The sequence below is a fragment of the Theileria parva genome (assembly GCF_000165365.1).
Source record: "Theileria parva strain Muguga chromosome 4 map unlocalized ctg_529, whole genome shotgun sequence".
Taxonomy (NCBI): domain Eukaryota; phylum Apicomplexa; class Aconoidasida; order Piroplasmida; family Theileriidae; genus Theileria; species Theileria parva.
This window is the reverse complement of record NW_876246.1, coordinates 1,038,014-1,058,763: the sequence shown is the minus strand read 5'-3', so window position 1 is coordinate 1,058,763 and position 20,750 is coordinate 1,038,014. Positions and strand designations below refer to the sequence as shown.

Sequence of the window (20,750 nt, the reverse complement as noted above, 5' to 3'; positions counted from 1 at the left end):
CTTGTTCATAAATGTCGTTATTTTGTCCATTATGTCACAGTATTTTATATTTTGAGCAAAAACCCGAAAATAAATCTTCATTTTCCTGTTTAAGGTGTACATATAACCTCCCGGTAACAAAGGACTACCACAAGGAGACCGTTTGTACTAATGTGAAGGAGGCTGGTAAAACTCTATTTGAAGCCAATGAATTTAAACATGCTCCAAGGATTCCAGGTATTTTTTGCTTTTAAATTTAATTTTAATTTTATCTTTTAGCTGTTTGTCCTGCCTGTAATAACAAGGAAGCCTACTTCATGAGTATTCAAACGCGATCAGCTGATGAGCCAATGACTCAGTTTTTTGTCTGCACAGCATGCCTAAAAAGATGGAAAGAATAACAGTACAAACTATATAAACCATTGAAGTAATTGTAAAATACAAGCACACTCACATTGTATAATAAATCACTATCCATTGTGTAATTAACATTTCAATATTGTGTAAAATATTTTATAAAAATTACAACATCAATTACTAATACATATTTTATATGAAATGATAAACCTTCCAACTAATTTAGTCATCCAAACTCTATAATTTATTTTTAAAATTATTCCTTCTCAGATTTTTCCTTTTCTCTCTCCTTATGCCTTAAATGGTCCTCTTCAATTGCAGATAGGCACTTTATAGCTGCTGAACGCCTAGGCCTAGAATGTACTACAGCCCCCGTTGGATGTAATGATTGAGTATTAGCCACTGGTTCGTCTTTTACTGTTTTTCCAGTTTCCATGTTGTATTCAGTTACTTGTTTATCTCCATCTGGAGATTGACCTACAGGTGTTTCTTTATCACATTTCTCATTTGTAGACGTTGGACCCAGCTCACCTTCAACTACATTAACATCATCTTTTCCTTCTATAGAATCGGAGGATTGTATTTGCTCTGAACCTTGAGCCTTGATATCGGTAGTGGCACTGGTTTTTGGTACTTTGCTTGAATCAACATTTATATTAGCGCCATTTAGAACCATTGAGGCGTACTGTATATACTTTAAGTAGACCTCGTCAACATTAGAGTCGTCGCAGTACGCTAATTCAAAGTTAACGTTTAATAACTTACTCAGAGGGTTTGAAATTGAAATTGAGTCTTCATAAGAAAACTTGCCCCCTTCATTCCTTATCCCTCCAAAGTGATATAACATTCCATATGCACTCCATGATTGATGACCAGACTAATTTTAACATTATTAAAACTATTGATGGTGTGTTGTAATACTAATGTAATAGTAATAGTAATATTAGTAGTACCAGATTAACGACATCTTCAATGTATCGAAACGCCTTTGTTTCGAGTGTGTAGCAAACTGACTTTATATTCCTTACATTGTCGTGTTTAAAATCATCACCACCAGTTATTACAATAGAATTGCTTACAAATGCCATCGCTAATTAATTATGTTACTTGATAACTTATTTAACTATCTATAAACTAATTTAACTGTAATAATGTGTAAATGTTACAGTGAAATGTTCTGAATTCGTAGGGGCATCTAACGTAGACTGGTAAAATACTCTGAAAAATCATAAGCATTCATGATTATTACCCATGTAAGGTAATCGTCTAGGACAGAGTGAAGTGCATAAAGCCTAGTTCTTGGCGATATTTGTTTAGTTAACCCTCCAAAGATAATCTAAAATTTTTATAACATAAATATAAATAATACCATCGGTGCCGTGGATGAAATCCCTGTTTTACACGTCGAGTGGAATGCTCTTGGTGAGGGTGTAAGGCCTCTAAACGGTATTTCCATCCAGGAGTTTGAGCTTATTTTCCCAGGAACTAAGAATGTGCCACAGTTAACATTCAAAGCCCACAAGTCGTTAAGTAAAAATGATCCGTTACAGCCTCCAAAAATTACAACATAGTTGCCAACTTGAGCCATCGAGTGTCCAAATCTTTTAGGTGGACTGGGTCCTGAAGTCTGAAAAATAGTCCAAGTAAGAGGTTCTGTGGTTAAGTTTAAAACATGCAAGTGTGTGTCCAGAAGTAGTTTATTGTGTGTAAAACCACCGCAAACAAGAAGAATAGGGGTATCAAGTGCTACATACATAACACATGAGGCATGAAAAGCACGTGGTTCTGGCGTATTATTAGTTTTTAATAACTCCCAATTTCCTGTAAAACTCTGGGCGTCTAAGTAATACAGGTCATCACTGACAACAACATTCTTTAAACCTAAAATGATATGTTAAGGAAATAATAATTTTATGTAATTATAGTTAATGGTACCATGGAGAAATGCGTACATATTAACATAGTACTGACTAAATCCATTTTCTTTAATACTTGCTCCTCCAAATAAGAGTACATATTTAGTATTATATTTGAATTTATCATTTAAATTGCGATTATCCACGTCATACATTACAAATTCGTACATGTGATCACAGGATAAAATCACCCACGGCTCGTCTTTCGACTGTATTAATTCCTCTTCTGTGATAACCTGGTTGTCGTGGAATATTATATTCGTATCACGCTCTGGGCCTGTAATCTCTAACCACATCTTCTCGCTATCTTCCGGACGCCAGGTTCCGTATAAAAGGCTCTTTACCTCATTCATATTAACTTCATTGAGGAATCTAGTGTATGCAACATCGTCTTTGCGCATCATATTCATCTTCCTCGCGTATTCTTTGTAGTAGCTCAGGTCAATTTTAGGCTCGTTTTCTTCCTCTTCAGCATTCGTATTTGTATCATTTGACGTTGTAGAACTTGATAAGTTGGGATTATCAGGCTCTGGACCAAAGTCTGAAGATGATAAGGATTTCTCAGCATTCTCAGGCGAAGATTCATAGTCACCGAGAGACACCTTATCAAGACTAATAGAATCTTCTGAGTTAATATTATCAACTGAATTATTATTTTCATTATAAGAAGTATTATTTTCATTATTAGAGGGGTTGGATTCATTGATATTTGAACTATCTTCGTTTAAAATATCCTTTTCTTCAGTTTTATCATCAGAACTAGAGGAGTGTTCACAATCTAAACAAAAAATGAATATAAAGATAAAATATATTAGTTACTTTGTTCAGAAGAGTTGGAATCTTCGTTAAATCCGTATTTGTATATTACAAATGGAGAGATTGTGTGACCAAAAACACCGGAATTTAAATTCATCTATTTAAAACAGAAAAAATACTAAAGATAATCATATTTGATTAAAATTATGAAAAATCACTAAAAATACACCAAAAATTCTGGAATCTACCACTTCAATAAGATATCAGTAATATAGCTGTAAATCTTATAAAAACACAATATATAGTGTTAAAAATAAAACAAAATAATAATTTTACAAAAATAATTTTTAAAAACATTAGTTGTGGGTTTAGTTTTGACATATTTGTACAATTTATGTTGGTTTTACAAGTATAAATTATGATATTCATGCCTCGAGTTTCCAACGTCGTAAATTCCTAGTATTTCGTACGGTGCCGCATCGCCTAAAACATTAAATATTTCCATGCTTATCCATACCTGCGAAAAACACCCTTCCTTTAGAGCTTTTACCGATGCTTATAAGCCATCCTAAACAACTGTAATCATGTTTAAACTTACCACTTGGAGCAGGTATCGATCTATATGCAGCTTTAAATGACAATCTGCTAGAGTTAAACGTAAGAATATTGAGGTTTTTATTCTCAGGGTTATAATTTGCTGTTACGAGAACATCTGTAGTAGGGTCATGTATAAGTGTTAGTGGCAGGCTCAGATTAGCAGACGTGACTTCAGTATTAAAGCACTCAATTACATCAGTTAACAGCGTTGAGAATTTACACACGAAAAATGGCGACGATCTATAATCACTTTCTCTATTGAAATTTATGAAATAGAGTTCATTTTCCGAGTTTGCAGTCCTTGAAATCACAGCATTCCCGCAAAACATTCCCACCATCATATCTACAACACAAATTATATACTTGTAACTGTAGAGAATATTTATAACTGTATAGAATAGTTATAACTGTATAGAATAGTTATAACTTTGTAAATATTTATTACTATGCAGTTGTTATAGACGTAAATTTTAGTACCTGATTTGTGTAATTTGTAGTCTGAGAGAAAGTCATGTGTATACTGTAGTATATCATTAAGTCTGTTAGACTTAAGCACGAGTAAGCAATATTTTGAATCAAAAGAGTTGTTAAACTGGTCATGATCTTTCTGGCAAGTCCAGGAATTTGAAGGGATGGACTCACATATGTTGCGATTAGCTCTGACTAGTCCGAAGTATATAAACTTACCTGCGGAGTCATTTGGAACTGAGGAGTCTCTATGGGCTGAAATTGATATTAACCCGTATGTGTTTTCAAAGACTCTAAAGTGTATTCTTGAGTTTTCCATGTACTTCCAGGATAACACATGGTCTTCAAACACATTTTCCAGTGTTGATGACTCCACGTGAATGGTTATTTCATTTAGTAGTCTGAGCGATATCTGTGGGAGTGTAAAGGAAGAATGCAGGTATGTTTTATTATGATAGGAAATCGATGAGTCGTCGGCATTGGCACGAATCTTGTTTATCTAAATGTGTAAAATTATTAATATTTGTTTTACCACTGGGGGTTCCTGCTTCGACGGCAAATCGTTGTATCCGAAGTATAGGAGGAACGTTATGCATAGAATTAGGAATAGTAGGAGGTGGCTTAGTCGGTTACTGGGTTCTTCTTCCTCGTTGCGATCATTGCTTCTACCACGACGAAACATGGCATTAAATTTTTTTAAAAATTCATATTTATTTTTATTTTACATATTTATTATTTTGAAATTTAAAATTAAGATTATTTATTATAATACTCAATGTGTATATAGTTATAAGGCGATAAATTATATATTATACTTACAATTTTACAAAAATCAAGAAAATACTTTAAAGGCTAAATTTAAAATATTTATTTATAAAATAACATTGATATGGTTAATAGCATTGAAATAGTGAAAAATAATAAAATTGTAGATAATGTGTTTTATATAAAATGTTATGAGATTAAGAAATTATGGTTTTGGCCTTCAAATTTATGATTTTCATGTGACTTTAAATTTCTTTTCTTTATATTAAACTATTTTGGACTGTAGAAACGCATATCAGAGAGAAGATTAGTCTATGAATCATGAAACAATGTTCTCATAACACATTTGCAATTTCAAATCATCATTTATGCGTTTCTTAATTCTTTTTTAAAAATTAAATCATGTTTTTTCAAATATCATCGTAAAATTCGATTAAAATTTTTTAAAATGAGTGTTGATCATATTAAGGAGCGGGTTTCTAAAAAACCATTTGCCTTGCCGTTTTCGTGAGTTAATGAGTCGGAGTGTGAGTATGTTAAAAGTTGAGAGCTAAAATCATTCCTGGACTTGTGGTCACTTATGCTCAGTGACCCTATTGAGCTTACTACTGAAAACGAATCTTCAGGGGTAGTTGAGATTAAGGTGGATGACTCGGGGCTCCTTGGACTTCTGATTAACTTCTTGAAAAAGTCACTATCTGTGGACAGTTTTGCATAGGTTTTTGTTGTGCCCTTGGACTTTGAGAGTTTGTGGTTGTAATGACAGAAGTTACAGCCAAACCCTGTTTTGCAGTAGTTCGTCTTCTTGTTCGCAAACACGCAGGGCTTACAGTAACCATTTGAGTGCAAAATTGAGCCAATACTTGGGATTGCGCTTGTTTCTATGACCTTGTAACAGTTTCTAAGCTCCCCTAACAAATGAACAATGTTGGTTTCTGATGAGGAAAGGTACTTTAAAATGAATAGGGCTCTGTCCCTAAACTCATTTGTTGTGAGAACGATGTAGTCGTTGTGGACAGTGTAATGAGCAACGTCGTTTTTGTAGAGGTGATTTACTAATTTCTTCAATTTGGCAATTAGAGAATTCGTAAAATAGTGTTTTAAGTCCCTGAAAAACGTAACATTGGACATGTCATCAACGCGTTCCAGTGGTTCAAACGACGAGGTACGAGACAGACACCCATTGAATTCCTTCAGTTTGGATGGTCTTTCATACTGTTGGTCAAGCTCAGATTTTGAGAGTAAAATTGTAGAGAATCTGTCAACACAGTTGAGTTCAGGGACATCGCAATTTAGGTTCAGCGTTGCGGCTGTGTATCCTTCTTCTTCATAGAGTCTGTTAATGTTAAAATTTATCTGAGGTTCTGATGATATGAGGTCTCCTGCGTAAACACTTCTGTTTCCGTTGGAAAAAGAATGTTCCATAATAGTTTAAATATAAAGTCAGGAAACTTGGAGTGGTGTAGATTAATATTAATATGGTGTGATATTTTTGACAAATATCAATATTAATCTTAAATAAAAAGACCAATAGGTTCTTTGTCAAGGTTAGACAGTTGTTTCGATGGACATTGTGTAGATAGAACACTATAATCCTAAAATTTTAATATTATATTAATAATAATGGATATACAACCATTTATGAAACACACATTCATAGTCATGATTGAATCGTGTATGAATGAAATTAAAACACAGGTGATAAAAAAAGATGAATAATTTTATTCATTCTTCCCCATAACAAACAAACCATGTATTATTTCCTCATAAATACGTTTTCAAGTCAACAAAAGGTCATAAACGTATTTTTTAAAAGTATTCTTGGCATATATTCAAACACCGACTTATTATATTGTCTGCTATCAATTTTGAATAAAATGTGTCGTTAATCACCAACCATTGTTTATTATTATTTTATTATTCAATTTTCCATTTAATTAGTTTAAAATATATTCATTTTAATTTCTCATAATATTTTGTTAACTTTTTATTCCATTATCATTCTTCTCGAAGTACACCTTCGAGTTTATTAATCCACTATTTATCCACTTTAGTCATTTAAATCTATTCTAAATTTTATTTCTATTAATTGATTCCTATTCTAAATTTCATTTGTTTTAAATTACTGATAATTGTTATTTTAGTTTGATTCCTAACTTTATATTTTGTGTCGTTTTACACATTAAAATATTCATGCATTTTCATAATTTTTCTTAATTTTTCTCTATAAATGAACGAAACTATATTTGTTCGTTATTATCGCAAAATTTCTAATAACCCTAAGAGCCTTAGGTCCTTTATTTACTATTCTTCTATCTTGATTCGTTTAGCTTTGATCGCATATTCGAGCTTCCATAACCTTAACTGTATTTTTATATTTACTCTATTTATGATTTATAATTTTTTTATTTTTTAATTTAAATTCTTATTTATTTTACTTAATTAGTAAATTATTATTACACATTGTCGTTTTGATAATTTTGAATTTAGTTGATGTAAAGTATACTGACATTGACTATTTGGTCTTTTCTGATGCCTCTAGGCTTGTTTTGGGTGGAAAATCACCTTATGATAGACACACATATCGCTACACTCCCATTCTGTTAGTTCCACATCTCCTTATAATACCAAATCCATATCTATTATATCAATGTTTAGATCTTATTTGATGGTTTTTAACCATTTCCTTTTTAACGATTTTGGTAAATTGTTGTTTTCAGCATCAGATTTGCTTGTCGGACTTGTAATTGAGAAAACTCTCAGTGCAACATCTGACCTTAAGCGTTATCTACTTTCGGCACTCTGGCTTCTTAACCCTTTTGTAATCGTCATATCTTCCAGAGGCAATGCTGATACCATTATCTGTCTGATTATTCTTTCATCAGTTTACTTTCTTAAAAAGGGGCATATCTCTACATCAGCTCTCCTGTAAGTTTAAACACAAATATGTTTAGTTTAATTATTATATTGTTTGATGATTTTATTATTAAATTTTAGGTTTGGGTTGTCGGTTCACTTTAAACTGTACCCTGTAATTTACGCTGTACCATTTGTTTTTCATTTATATTCCGATAAATTGGTTTGTTACCTTCTAATCTCGTAGCTCATTAGGTTAAAATCGGAATACTCAAACAAGGGTAAATTTCTAAGAAGACTCCCCTTACTCCTAATCACTAACATAAACATGAAACAAATTAAATTTGCCATTTTAAGCTTTCTATCATTTGCGTTTTTCACATACTTAACATACTACTTGTAAGTCCATCACTAACATAACATTAATGTAATTTCAGTTATGGATTTGAATCCATATACGAGTCTTACCTTTACCACTACCTGAGGAAAGACCACAGGCATAACTTTTCCATATATTTCAATCTCATGTACTATATTGTTGACACAAACATGAATGTAAGATTGATTAATTATATAAATTAAATTATATTGGTTAACTGTAAATATTTTTAGTTGAATCTGTTTGTATCGTTTGTGCCTCAAGTTTTTTGCTTTTTACTCTTCTCTCTTCTGGCATTCGTTGATCTGACACTTTCACTATTTATGATGGTATGTTTTATGTTTTATCATTTTTCAGACGATTTCCTTCGTCTCACTCAACAAAGTCCTAACATCGCAGCACTTCCTCTGGTGGATTTGCCTAATCCCACTAGTCCTGAGTAAAATTAACCTAACCTTCAATAACATGCGGTACTTTCTTTTGTCCGTTGCTTCACTGTTTGTGTTCAAGTTTTTCTGGCTTTTTAGTGGATACAGGCAGGAGTTCCTGGGATATTCATCATTCAACGAGGTTTGGTTCAATTTAATATATTCTTCAGATGCTGTTTTCGTCAACCTTTCTCGTGATCTCTCACATGCTTGTTGCATGGACTCTTTTGTACAATTGCTACTCTAAAAAAGGAATACAAAAGTCTGAATAAAACCTTAAAATTGTGTTTTCTAAACAATAATTGAATGTTATAATTGTTCTCTTGCATAAGTTATGCTTTTTTATACTATACTTATACACATTCTATATACCTTTGTATGTATACTATCCATAATATACATTATACACATATGGTACATAGTGTATATAGTATATAGTATAGAGTTAATAGTTGTGTTTTAAAAATCTAATTTATTGAATCAATCACGGCTCTAATAGTCTTGATTCTGTTAAATATACGGTGCATGAGGTCAACGTTCTCCTTGAAGGTGTTTCGGAACCACTCGTCTGAGGAAAGTTATTAGGATTTAACTAACCTATCATGAACTGCTTCTTCATCTCAAAAGTTGATGAGTAATCAGATTTAGCCAAATTTTCGTCAAGTTTAGTGAGAATTATCCTTGAGAACCTAAGGTAAAGCTCAGTAATCATGTTTGAGAAGTAGTCCAGAGAGTTGTCCATGCCCTTGACGCTATCATACAAATCAAGCATCTTTTTCAACTCCGCCCTTCTGGTTGCTATGTACTCTCTAGTCTTGATTATATTCTCTATTCTGTCATTAACATCATTGAAGATTGTGTGATAGAGTTCTATGGTTTCCCTGAAGTGATTCTCTATAAGCAACGAGGCCTGTTCGTTCCTCTTTACATACTCCTCAACTGCTTGTTCGTAAATGTGAGCTGAATCTAGATTTGCAACAACCTCCGAATGAAGCCTTGAAATGTTCTTCATGATATCAATTGCCTTCTAAAAATATTAACTAATGAATATTAACATACCTCGTTTAAGTCTGTGGATTCGTTAGACCTTCTCAAAGACTCAAATATTGACTTGTACCTGTTAACCATATTCCTAGTGTTCCTGATTTTATCAAATAAATCCGTGTTTGGTTTTACAATAGTTAGAGGAGTTTTACTGGCAGAACCAAGTGATAATGAGCAAAGTGATGTTTCTTTCAACTTAGTTGGCCCATTGGGTTTAGAAAACTGACATAGTTTGTAAACGAGAAATAAGTCAAATACTGGAGAGTTTGAAGACTCATCACAACAGTATTTATGTGCGACAATGATGTGAAATGGGTTGTTTGTTTCAAGAAGCTCAAAATCGTCTACGGTGGATTTAACAAGAACCGGTGGTGAAAATGACACATTTTGATCGGCATTGATTGTATGTATAAAAGTCTTAAAACTAAGTTTATCTGTAAAATTGATGTGATAGGACTCTTTTCTAGAGTAATATATGAAATCAGACTTTGAAATGTATTGAAAGTAAAAGGGGTCTTCAGAGTCGAAACTCAGTGAGTGTGATACTTTACAGTTATTTACATTGAATAGAGTGTTTTTATTATAGAAAATTGAATTTGAGGGATGAAGTTGGATGTTTGGCTCAAATACCAACAGCTTTGAATTTGAATGCGATGCTAAAATTACAAACGGGTCAGTGGAAAGGACTAATAGTGACTGGTATGTAGGATATGAGTATGCGAATTTGCAATCAGGTATATATTCAGTTGATACCAATCTTATAATAATTGGATAAAATGTTAAATCAGAAATGTTTGAGAACAGAGAGTCATTAATTTTTCTAACAAGTTCAAAATTCTTCTCAAAATTTGAAGAATCACCGTCATCTGAGATGGAGTTTGTTAAATTATCAAATTTATATGTAAATCCCTCCTCGATAAGTTTAAGTGTTTTTCTTACAATTGGTATGTTTTTAGTCATATCGCAAATCTGGTTTATTGAAATGGGACAGTAACAGAACACATACCCGTAGTTTGAGAGAACAAATATAGTATACGATCCAAAAGTTGAAGTGTCATTACAGTTCCAAAATAAGTCTACAAAAACTCCAAATTTAGTTTGAAACTTCTCTGATATATCAGTTTCGCCATCATATCCGAGTCTGCACATTTGTTCAGAAACCTTAATATTATATTCAGGCCTATCAATACTGTGATCCAGGTTAAAAACTCTTAAAAAAGAGTAAAACTTTCTTTCTTTAGGTTCACTACTATTATTTTCTGTATCACTTTCAGCATCATTTTCGTCACTATTTTCAGCATCTTCGGATACTAATTCATTTGTTGCGATTACAAAACTGTTTGAATGTAAAGGGTTCCAAATAGCTTTAACTACTTTTAGGAGAGAATCAGAAACAGATTGTTGGTAAAGTATCTGTTGACCCTGTATAACATTTTTAAAGTAAACCTTTCTAGAATTACCATCATTAACAACGTTATATTCAGATAATTCATAAGGAGTGTTAGCTATGAAACAATATGTGTCAGAGTAAAGGAGTAAAACAGATCCATTAAGGTTTACTGATAAATGGTTGACATAATGGAAGGTGGAGTTAGGTGTATCAAGTGACACATTGAAATAATAACATGATAGAGTGCCACTAGTATCAATATACTCACATTTTATGGTAACAAGTAGTTTATATTTTAACGTTATGCCCAAATTATGTGAAGTAAACTGCTGATTTACAAGAGTAAAGAGTGCCGGAGAGTTTAAACACCCCTTAAAAAATTTATTTGGTGATACGATAAGTAGATAATTTGGGCAGTAATCAAAGTGTTTAAAAATTGATGTTGAAAAATAGGAATTTGAGAGATAATCAGATTTCTGTTTAGATTCAGCAGAATTGTATGATTTATGTAATTTTTCTAAAAAGTTAATATCAACATCATTCATTGATATGAATCATATCAAAAGAATGAAAAAATATACAAAATAATTAATGCGAAAATGTATATGATGTGGGTAATAATTTCACTTATGGAAGAAAATATTTATTTATTATTTTTCTATTTTTAACACTTAAAATTGATTTGTAAATTATTTAAATAAAGAATCTTGTATATTATTTGTAATAACCTCAATAATGTGTTATCTTCCAATTATACATAAGATTTGTAAATTTATTAACAAGGATCTAAACTATAATATTATTATAAAATAAAACTACTGTTAATTCAGCTTATAATATGAATTTATTACTACATTAAAGATTTAAATGCCGTCACTTTCTGAACAACTCGCATCTTATAGAGATGTTAAGAACAAAACACTCAGAAGATTCCGATCTGAATACAGATCAAAATTACCATGGAACACGTGCAACGTATCAAAGTCATATTATTGTCTCCTATCTCTTGATGAAGATTTTGAACAATATGAATCTTTGTTCTCAGATTCCTTGTATGGATTGTCATCTTTATCTTTATCCATTTCTGATAAGAACCCAAATAATAATATTGATATATTCAGAGAATCTAAAGATGTTGAGTTCATGACATCTGAAGAGTTATCAGAGCTGAATAAGTTGATAGCATCATTTATTGAGCACACTGTACAATACTTCTTGAATGAAAACACGCAGATTTTAATAGATTATCTCATTTTCAGGTATGAGATTGATTCAACATTCACAGAGCAATTAATCGCAGCATATATACAATATTACAACTCACCTTATTTCTGTAAATTATTTTCACTATTAACAATTGAGAATAAAAGCGGGTTTTATTCTCTATACCAAAGAATAAAGGATGTAACACTGGATTTCACTGAGAGTAAATATGTAACGTTAAATCTGGTTATTTCAGAGATTGCAAAATCATATACTTTGTATAAAGAGATATCCTCAGTTTATAATAAACTATCGAGATTATCAAATGCTAATATTAACACGGTTTCATTTTATAACTTTGTGAATGCTCAATATATAATCACGAATGGACCATCACTTCAAGATAATGAATTGAGGTACATCATTAACATGACCATGGGAGGACTACAAATAGTTGAAAACGTAGAATATTTAAACTGTCAAATGTGTTCTATGATATCGATATTCTCCGCAGTGCAGTTACACATCTCAGTTCAGAAGGAAATGATAAATGCCTGCAGGCTAATACTTAATAAAATTAACTCAATGGATACTATTCCTGAAGATTATATTTTGACATTCAAGAGCTTTATACTGGTGATCGTGTTTATGTTGCATAACCAGACTCAACCGCTGGAGAAACTTCCAAGTGAAATAACAATTCCTCTGTTGCAAAGTGTGTATAAGAAGTCAGTTAGAGAGGTTTTTGTGGATATTAAGGAATCACAGAAAGCGTTGGATTTCAGCATTTTCACAAACTTACTCTTCCACTCACTAATTACACATTATTTGAACAAGAAGTCAGAAGAAATTGAACAAAACCTACAGACAACAGATTATAATAATATAATAATATGTGATATTAAAAATTTCCTTCAGTTTGTTAAAGAAACATTTGACCAAAATTGCATTAAGCAGATAGTGTTAAAAATAGTTTATGAGTTGAATAAAGTCAATTCGATGATTAAATCCCGCAACCAGTCAATGATAAATTTTAGGATAGATGGGCTCGAGTTCTCATTAAACCCTGAAATTAAGCACAAGGCAGCCATTCTATTACTTGGCCATTCAATAGAGATACTAAGGAGTTTATCACCAAACACACTTGAGGCAACATTGTTGGAATACTTGATGGGATTGGAATATGATGACCTAAGGAAAAATATAGAAGTGGTACTCTACATTTATCATAGAAAATCGAACGATCTCTACTCAATACTCATAATACTGTACAACAGACATGCCAATAAAATGGAAAATTTCACGCCAATCAAAGCCTCCAAGTTGAACAGTATGCATTTGTATCTTGCAATGTTTGAGGAAATGAATTTAAAGAGGTTAGATCAAGAGTCAAAACTAAATTCGTTCATAGATTTCCTAGTATACACATATGAAATTAGGAAATCACTGCCAGAATTTAATTACTACCTCTCAAGCTTTTTGCAGCGAATAACCAAACACCCCGACCTCTTTTCAAAACTTTACTCCAATGAAAGGTTTCTCGGCTCAGTACCATCAATATTTTCACTCAACTCAATTCTCCACAATATCAAAACCATTATAGATGATATGGATAATAATTACAAACATCATGTCATTTTGTGTGGAAATGAAGCAGAATCTGGCGATATCGATTCCTTAATCTTTGAAGAATATGCTCAGCATTTGATGGAAAATAAGAAGCTACTTGAGGATTTATTTAAAAACCTTGAGCTGTTTTTAAAAATATATTCAAAGGCTGATGAATCTTCAAAGAGTATTGTAAGTGAAAAAATTAGTCCATTCATTACTTTTATTAAGTCTACATCTCAACGCATTAAAAATTCACAAAATTACAACAACATTTTCAAAGTTGATTTTGGCTTTGATAATGGCACTAATTTTCATATGATAGATGAAGATTTGGTAACTATAAACAATAAGCTTATGAGAATGATGAAGAATATTGCTAAGAATATTGATGCATCATACAGTATTGATGTGGGAGTCGAACAAGTCAATGGCCTATTTAGCCCGTTTTGTGCAGTATTTTATCTAATTAAAACTATAGAACAGGTGATAAAGGAAGGATCTGAAGTTGAATACACACAAATGGTGTTGATGATGGATTTATTACTAAAATATGCAAAAAATGCAGATGTATGTGAGAGTATTAAAGGCTTCATTTATGAAGTTTATAGACTAATTTTTCATAAATATGAATCTAGATTATGTCAATTGCACAGTAAATTGAGTCCAATTGTAACAGCTAAACGACTTCAGATTATACTAACTGATCAAAAATTGTATAAGGAGTTTAAAAAATCGATGTTCGATAGGAATAAAAAGGAAAAAACGGGTTTAAGTAGTTTGTATGAATACTATTATCCGTATGTGTTTGAATTGTTCAGAATATGCACAAAATTCTCTAAACACAACGATTTTAAAGTGGTATTTTATAAAGAAAGTGGTGAGGTGAAGGTGAGAATATTGTCCCCTGCAAGATTTGAATATTATTTCACTAATTTAGAATACAATAAATTGTTGAAGGATAGTGTTGTTCTGCAGTTTCTCTCAAAGAATTGTGTCGAGTATGAAAATCAGTACCCAGATAATGAACAATTCAGAGTAGAATTATTTGATGATAATAATGGATTAGTGTTGGGAAACGGATGCAATTTTGTGCTTAAACTGTTTGATCAAGTTTCCAAAGAGTCAAGTTCAGGAGAGCTGTTTTTGGATTTGCTAATAAATTCGCTGGATTTCATATATACACCATCAACCGAGCACGCCGTCCAATTTTCTAAACTCATTTACGAATTGAGTAAAAAGTGTAAGGTTAAAAAGATCGAGCAAGATAAATTGAGAAAGACAATGTGTTCTGTAAATGGGTTTGGATTGGGTGATGAGAAAAAATACAGTATAGAAGTTGATTTAAAATATGACCTTGCAAAATTAGTAACTGATGTGAGAAACCAGGATGTGAGTGCAAATGGATATGAAGTTAACTTGATTGCAGAGATTGAGAGTGATATAGTGATGGATGAGAAGTTATTCAAGCTGTTCATGACTAACTTTTTCACATCAGGGTCAAAGTGTATGTTTAACACTGTGTATGTAGATAAGGTGATAAGGCTGATAGATGAATCTGGAATACCAATATCTTTTCTAACACCGATCTTGTGCCAATTTGGATCAATAGTAGAATCTTTACTAGTGGGCTTTATACTTGGAAAACATTTATCATTAAACACGTTATTGTATAAATTATCAGAATTTTTATCATTTTCAACAGTGTTTCTACAGACAAAGGGAATTAGTGAGGGTGAAGTTGAGCTGGGAGCTTTTTATAATTTCTCAATGAGAATGGTAACAAGATATAAGAAGATGGAGTTGAAATTAGGCGAACTCCCAACAAAACACTCTGGCAATTCCCACAATATAGTTAAATATTTGGGAAATCAAGCAGATGACACGTGCTTAGTAGTATTGAATGAGTTTAAAACAGGTATATTCTGGAAGCTTTCAGAAGAACTTAGAGATTCTATATACAGTTCATTTGTTCAACTGAGCACATATTCAAAGGCAAAGTACATAAACCACGCCTATGAGTGGCTTTTTACATTTAAAGAGTCAGATGATCTTTGCATTTTCGAGTTCTTTAAACACTTACTTGAACTAAGATTTAGAGACAGTGTGGTTACATATTTGGCTGGGAATTTAAAAACATTAAAGTCTTACGAGATTATGATACACATTCTACTGTCATCAATCTTGGGATCAAATATGAAGTTGACATTGCTTTGCAAGATCGTTAACCAATTCATAATTTCAATGGATTTTACAGATAAAAATTCACAGGCATTTGTATTTACACATACAAACACATTATTGGAACACTACTCTAACTTAACCCACGATTCCTCTTGTCACGACGATGTATTTAAGAATTATGTAAACAAAAGTTTGGATAAGCAATTTGATAACTCACGTCCAAATAAGTTAGGAAAAGATATTTTTGTAGATGGAATACTTGGTATTATCACATGCGAAGATAATGAGATAACTAAAGATTGTGGATTCTCAAAATCACCAGATAGTATTAATACTGAGCACATGGATTTAGATGACTGTGAGGATGAATATTTAAATGATAAAACTGAGTCAGATGTAAATGAAGTGAATGTACTGTTTAATAACATTGTGAGGTTCCTTAAGCAACTTCTTGATAGGATGCATAAAATTGTTGAAACGGGTTCAGATGAGGTTAAGAAGGATTACATGAGTTTTTACCATTCAGTTTGCTCATTTATTAATAAATCAATAACACTTTTGGGAGTTGATTCTGTGAAATTTATAAATAAACTCTTTCACACCCTTATTGTGTGTGATGTCAGACTGACGGTAAAAAATAACGGCGATTTGGAAGAAGCAGTGAGAAATACAGTTACATCAGCAGTTAATAATATTCTTATTTTTGGAGATAATACACTAAGTTTAATAGAGGAATTGCTGAGTCTAGATAAAGGAATGTATGATAAATTGGTTTCAACAGTATATACATCATACCTGATATACACATATGTATATACATCCACATTAAAAAGAGAAGAATCCAATACTTCATCAAAATATGATAAAATATTGAAAATGGTTAATAAATCTGACCAGTATTTTAGCATATTATCAAATCTGATTTTTATTAACTTGAAGATGCTCGATTCGACACACAAAAACGAGGTTAAGTTAGATAAAGTTAGAGGGTACCAGATTTTGGACTTTAAAGGTAAAAACAAATCAAGCCAATTGTCAGAACAAGTTTCTACAGAACTGTTTAGATTAATAATTTCAGATTTGTTTTACCCGGACATGTTTAAAATTGAGGTAGACCTTTCATTGTTTACCAAACAATCATCTAAGGCTCAATTATTTATGAAAATTAACCACTTTTTGTACTCACTGTTATCAACAATGGTATACTACAAGCACTATTATGAGATACAAGATAATCCAAAACATAAGATTAGTGAAACTGTCAGAAACAACAACACCGAAACCCCTATAAATAACATTAGTGAATCGTATGAAATGATAACTAATTTGATACTTCACATTTTCAGGTAATTTGAGATAATTTTAATGATGTTTTAGGATTAACTCTGTGGGAGGGTACAATTTACATGTATATGAAATATTAAAGTGTATATATGGGAATGGATTAGAAAAAACTATTGTGTCAGATGAACCACTATCAACAATGATGAATGAGAGATATTCTGATAATGTATTCATGTTTAAGTGGGACATTTATGTTATCACAAACATGTTGTGGCTAACAAATAAGAAACATGATCAAGTGAATGAAAAGGTAAGTTCATGTGAATTCATAATTTTTATAGGGAAATTCGCTGAGATTTAAGTATGAGAAGGAGTTGGAACAGGTTAACACAATGACATGCAAAGTTTTGTTTGAACTGTTCAGAGTATCTACTGAGGTTTACGAATTGAATGAAGATGAGGATTTGTTCAAGGATATCACGTACTTCAGAAACGAAGTTTGGATTTACTTCATAAACAACACGCCCAGTTCAGTGGACCATTTCATAGATGTTCTCGGAGAGTCTTTAGATACACTGGAGTTAGATCATCTGGAGGATATACCGTTAAATTGGGCGTGCCTCGATACAGCATACGCGTTGAAGTTGATAATAGCAATTGCTAGCAAGAGTGGGTTGGGAAAAGGAATCAGTGATAACTATGACCATGATAAAGTTATCAGAATATGTGAAAAGATAACGAAGATAAGCAGGGCACTAATTTTCGACTCAGTTGTGGATTCTGACTTTGTCCAAATAATGATTTTGCTGCTGTGTTATCTATTGCTAAAGTATTTCAAAGTGTCGTTGAAGAGAGAATTTTACGAGTTCTGCATGGAGTTAGTGTTGGAATATAGATCTAAAGAAAACACGGGAGTGGTAGAGATGATAGATGATAGCACCGTGAGTAAGAGTGACGTGGAGAACGAATTCGTGGGACTACACATAGATGACTGTTTGAAAGCATTGGAAAACACAGATAAAGTAAGCCTGAAGTTGCTGAAGAAGGAAGTTCTAATGGCACAAATAACACACTATACAAGTCAGTCGATTAACGTAAAGATGCTGATAAAGTTATTTTCCAGTATTAGGGAAAAGCAAGATGATATTAGAGAACTGATGATTAGAGTTTCAAGGTTGTTAAAAGTGTTATCGCTGAATATAAGGTATGTTAAGCCTAAGAAAGACTACAATGATGACCTCAAAAACATTTACTTTATCTGCGTAAGGTATTATAATAAGCTGACATACGAGGTTATATTTGGATTTAACGCCGATTTATGCGTGTATAACACGTCTCAGAATAAATCAATAAGTGACAACCTGGCAAATTCAGGTAAACTCTCGTCAGGATTATTCTACGACAACCGTGAATCTGAGTTGGTTTGGACGTTTGAAGACTCGTTTCTGTCATTTGCTCTAAACTACTTTAGCCTGACATCCTCAAACGAACTAGTTGACCTGTTGGAAAAACACAGTAAAATATGTCATAATGATTTTGAAGACGATATTGGGGATGAAGTTGAGGAGTCGTTAATAATGCAAAAAGATGTTGGAAACAGGAACTTCTTGCTAGTCACACTAACAGCAATAACTGAGTATGGTAAATACGGTGCAACCAACCTGATATCAACAAGACTCTCACAACACTTTGAGCAGTTGTCAGAGTGTCTTTTAAATGAAGCAATAATAAACCGTAGAAATTTAGACCAGGTAATTGACCTGAAGAAAAGCAAGAATTTCTACGAAATAACCTTTGAAAACTGCTTAACATGGTTTATTAACTCCAAACTGTTATTGGAAGTAGTTGAGAAATCAATAGACACATGGAACATTAATCGAGGTATTTCTTTTATTCATTAAAGTTTTTAGGCTCAGTTCCAGATGTGCTCTTGAATTCGTGGTGTAAAATTGTTAAAAATCACATTTCAATTCTGAATTGCTTGCCAATTAATGGGGATGTGGAGGTTCATAACGTTACGTCTGAATTACTAGACTCGATACAAAGAGCAATCACACACCTAATTAACGGTTTCATAACTCAAGACGAAAAGGTAATTTACTGTATTCCAATTGCTTAGTTTATTAAATAATCGTTATTCATTTTGCTACACACACTATCATCACCCTACTACTACATACAACACTAATAACTGTGTAGATAATAAAGATTGAATCATGTTTGTCTGAACAATTGGCCACTAAGTCACTTAACACAAAGATTGGGTGTTTGGCGTTGATGGATCACATTTGGGAGGAATTAGGCGTTCATTTAACGCCTACGATTAAGAATGTAATGCCGGTACTTGGTGAACTTGTGGATGATGAATTTGATGTTGTGAGGAGAATAGCCGCATCTGTAGACGCTAAGGTTAAGGAAGTATTATATCAAAATTGAACTATTTTTAAAAAGAATATTAAATTCTAAAACAAATTGAAGGAAATTGTTAATATACTACCATAAACTATATTATATAATGTATAATATGAGTTATATACGTTGAGTGTATAAACATTTTAGTATACATTAGGAAATATACATACTGTATAATAAGTATATTAGATATTATAACAAACGTTAAATAATTGTATAATGAAAAAGATATATAAAAAAGTACAAAAACTACATAAATTCTTAAAAACATTAAAATATATTTAAATAATTGGTGTTACGGAGACATAACATTGAAAATGTTAAAGCGGTTCATATGGGAAACCAAATTATGATGAATAGAAGTGGGTTTATTATCACGATCTTGAAAAGCGGAGTATCTATAAGTGCGTTTAATAATCCTATAAGATTTAGAAGAGTCATCGATGCTTAATTTGTGAGATTGAGTTTCGTTTTTCTTGGCAACTTGATTCATAACGGAGAAAATAGGTTTATTTGTAGTAACAGGACCCTTGTAAGACATTAACATGGAGTCAATGTGTGAGATGTGAAGATGCGACTCATCAGATCTCATAGAACAAAGGCATTTATAGTGTGAAGATGAGCAGACGTTTGCACACCTCGGACCACAGTGAGAGGAATCTTGGTAATTTAGCGAATGTGGATGACGATAGAGTCTTTTACCTTCAATTCTAGCTAAACCGCAGGTTAAAATAAATCTTCCAGCATTTCTCCAGTCAAGAGGATACCTTGGGACCATAACCGAAGGAATCTTAAGAATTATTAGGTTATTACTAAAAATACCTTGGATGTAGGATACACCTGGTCATATAATTTTTTTCCATGTTGATGGTTGCCTGAACTTGATTATTTTAGGGGAAAGTACCTCGGAATCCTATACAGTGCTTAGGTGCTGGTTGCTGGAATGACAGCCTAAGCTCCTTGGGAGGCTTTTCAGTCAATACAAACCTTTTATTCACTAATAGATAAAATCTATACCTAATCAACAACATTTTAATAAAATTATCACAGTAAATATATTATAAATGATTTGTATTTAATAAGCACATTGTGATAATAAATAACACACAAATAATACTCCATAC

The 20,750-nt window shown here is 32.2% G+C and overlaps 8 protein-coding genes across 8 annotated transcripts; 3 read left to right on the top strand and 5 right to left on the bottom strand.

Moving 5' to 3' along the window:
- Positions 1 to 11: 11 nt before the first annotated feature.
- On the top strand, positions 12 to 499 carry rpoM (Transcription factor S-II (TFIIS) family protein; the record flags this gene model as incomplete). The annotated part of the gene is made up of 2 exons (XM_759071.2): positions 12 to 216; positions 259 to 499. 2 exons carry the CDS (start codon positions 12 to 14, stop codon positions 378 to 380), a joined length of 327 nt encoding a protein of 108 aa, XP_764164.1. The 3' UTR covers positions 381 to 499.
- TpMuguga_04g00528 (Galactose oxidase central domain protein) lies at positions 489 to 3,350 on the bottom strand. Its single transcript, XM_061306017.1, has 8 exons — positions 3,072 to 3,350; positions 2,272 to 3,030; positions 1,706 to 2,217; positions 1,586 to 1,672; positions 1,503 to 1,554; positions 1,290 to 1,426; positions 1,102 to 1,213; positions 489 to 1,071 (listed from the first exon to the last, which is right to left on the bottom strand). Exons 1-8 carry the CDS (start codon positions 3,163 to 3,165, stop codon positions 593 to 595), a joined length of 2,232 nt encoding a protein of 743 aa, XP_061161181.1. The 5' UTR covers positions 3,166 to 3,350; the 3' UTR covers positions 489 to 592.
- TpMuguga_04g00527 (putative integral membrane protein) lies at positions 3,350 to 4,924 on the bottom strand. The gene is made up of 5 exons (XM_061306016.1): positions 4,606 to 4,924; positions 4,083 to 4,572; positions 3,607 to 3,948; positions 3,526 to 3,576; positions 3,350 to 3,491 (listed from the first exon to the last, which is right to left on the bottom strand). Exons 1-5 carry the CDS (start codon positions 4,753 to 4,755, stop codon positions 3,412 to 3,414), a joined length of 1,113 nt encoding a protein of 370 aa, XP_061161180.1. The 5' UTR covers positions 4,756 to 4,924; the 3' UTR covers positions 3,350 to 3,411.
- A 115-nt stretch (positions 4,925 to 5,039) lies between these two features.
- TpMuguga_04g00526 (uncharacterized protein) lies at positions 5,040 to 6,546 on the bottom strand. The gene has a single exon (XM_759068.2). The coding sequence runs from the start codon at positions 6,261 to 6,263 to the stop codon at positions 5,298 to 5,300; it is 966 nt and encodes a 321-aa protein (XP_764161.1). The 5' UTR covers positions 6,264 to 6,546; the 3' UTR covers positions 5,040 to 5,297.
- A 362-nt stretch (positions 6,547 to 6,908) lies between these two features.
- On the top strand, positions 6,909 to 8,822 carry pigm (Mannosyltransferase (PIG-M) family protein). Its single transcript, XM_061306015.1, has 9 exons — positions 6,909 to 7,204; positions 7,329 to 7,440; positions 7,497 to 7,766; positions 7,836 to 7,917; positions 7,942 to 8,093; positions 8,132 to 8,249; positions 8,307 to 8,402; positions 8,431 to 8,643; positions 8,672 to 8,822. Exons 1-9 carry the CDS (start codon positions 7,069 to 7,071, stop codon positions 8,771 to 8,773), a joined length of 1,281 nt encoding a protein of 426 aa, XP_061161179.1. The 5' UTR covers positions 6,909 to 7,068; the 3' UTR covers positions 8,774 to 8,822.
- A 114-nt stretch (positions 8,823 to 8,936) lies between these two features.
- On the bottom strand, positions 8,937 to 11,508 carry TpMuguga_04g00524 (uncharacterized protein). Its single transcript, XM_759066.2, has 3 exons — positions 9,561 to 11,508; positions 9,099 to 9,528; positions 8,937 to 9,069 (listed from the first exon to the last, which is right to left on the bottom strand). The coding sequence occupies exons 1-3, from the start codon at positions 11,478 to 11,480 to the stop codon at positions 8,969 to 8,971; spliced, it is 2,451 nt and encodes an 816-aa protein (XP_764159.2). The 5' UTR covers positions 11,481 to 11,508; the 3' UTR covers positions 8,937 to 8,968.
- Positions 11,509 to 11,802: 294 nt separating this feature from the next.
- On the top strand, positions 11,803 to 19,650 carry TpMuguga_04g02485 (uncharacterized protein; the record flags this gene model as incomplete). Its single annotated transcript, XM_759064.2, has 5 exons — positions 11,803 to 17,276; positions 17,308 to 17,524; positions 17,556 to 19,095; positions 19,125 to 19,306; positions 19,414 to 19,650. 5 exons carry the CDS (start codon positions 11,803 to 11,805, stop codon positions 19,648 to 19,650), a joined length of 7,650 nt encoding a protein of 2,549 aa, XP_764157.2.
- Positions 19,651 to 19,921: 271 nt separating this feature from the next.
- TpMuguga_04g00521 (uncharacterized protein) lies at positions 19,922 to 20,689 on the bottom strand (the record flags this gene model as incomplete). Its single annotated transcript, XM_759063.2, has 3 exons — positions 19,922 to 20,416; positions 20,449 to 20,501; positions 20,531 to 20,657. 3 exons carry the CDS (start codon positions 20,655 to 20,657, stop codon positions 19,922 to 19,924), a joined length of 675 nt encoding a protein of 224 aa, XP_764156.1.
- Between the last annotated feature and the right edge of the window lie 61 nt (positions 20,690 to 20,750).

Excerpts from the sequence above, each read along its gene's own strand:
- TpMuguga_04g00528 (XM_061306017.1), bottom strand. The coding sequence starts at position 3,165 with ATGAATTTAAATTCCGGTGTTTTTGGTCACACAATCTCTCCATTTGTA. Across the intron at positions 1,555-1,585 it reads TAGACGATTACCTTACATGG|AGTATTTTACCAGTCTACGT; the intron begins GTAATAATCATG and ends ATGATTTTTCAG. Across the intron at positions 1,427-1,502 it reads CGAATTCAGAACATTTCACT|CGATGGCATTTGTAAGCAAT; the intron begins GTAACATTTACA and ends ATAATTAATTAG.
- TpMuguga_04g00527 (XM_061306016.1), bottom strand. The coding sequence starts at position 4,755 with ATGTTTCGTCGTGGTAGAAGCAATGATCGCAACGAGGAAGAAGAACCC. Across the intron at positions 4,573-4,605 it reads CGAAGCAGGAACCCCCAGTG|ATAAACAAGATTCGTGCCAA; the intron begins GTAAAACAAATA and ends TTACACATTTAG. Across the intron at positions 3,949-4,082 it reads CTACAAATTACACAAATCAG|ATATGATGGTGGGAATGTTT; the intron begins GTACTAAAATTT and ends TTTGTGTTGTAG.
- TpMuguga_04g00526 (XM_759068.2), bottom strand. The coding sequence starts at position 6,263 with ATGGAACATTCTTTTTCCAACGGAAACAGAAGTGTTTACGCAGGAGAC.
- pigm (XM_061306015.1), top strand. The coding sequence starts at position 7,069 with ATGAACGAAACTATATTTGTTCGTTATTATCGCAAAATTTCTAATAAC. Across the intron at positions 7,918-7,941 it reads ATTTATATTCCGATAAATTG|CTCATTAGGTTAAAATCGGA; the intron begins GTTTGTTACCTT and ends CTAATCTCGTAG. Across the intron at positions 8,250-8,306 it reads TTGTTGACACAAACATGAAT|TTGAATCTGTTTGTATCGTT; the intron begins GTAAGATTGATT and ends AAATATTTTTAG.
- TpMuguga_04g00524 (XM_759066.2), bottom strand. The coding sequence starts at position 11,480 with ATGAATGATGTTGATATTAACTTTTTAGAAAAATTACATAAATCATAC. Across the intron at positions 9,529-9,560 it reads AATCCACAGACTTAAACGAG|AAGGCAATTGATATCATGAA; the intron begins GTATGTTAATAT and ends TAATATTTTTAG. Across the intron at positions 9,070-9,098 it reads GAAGAAGCAGTTCATGATAG|ACGAGTGGTTCCGAAACACC; the intron begins GTTAGTTAAATC and ends AACTTTCCTCAG.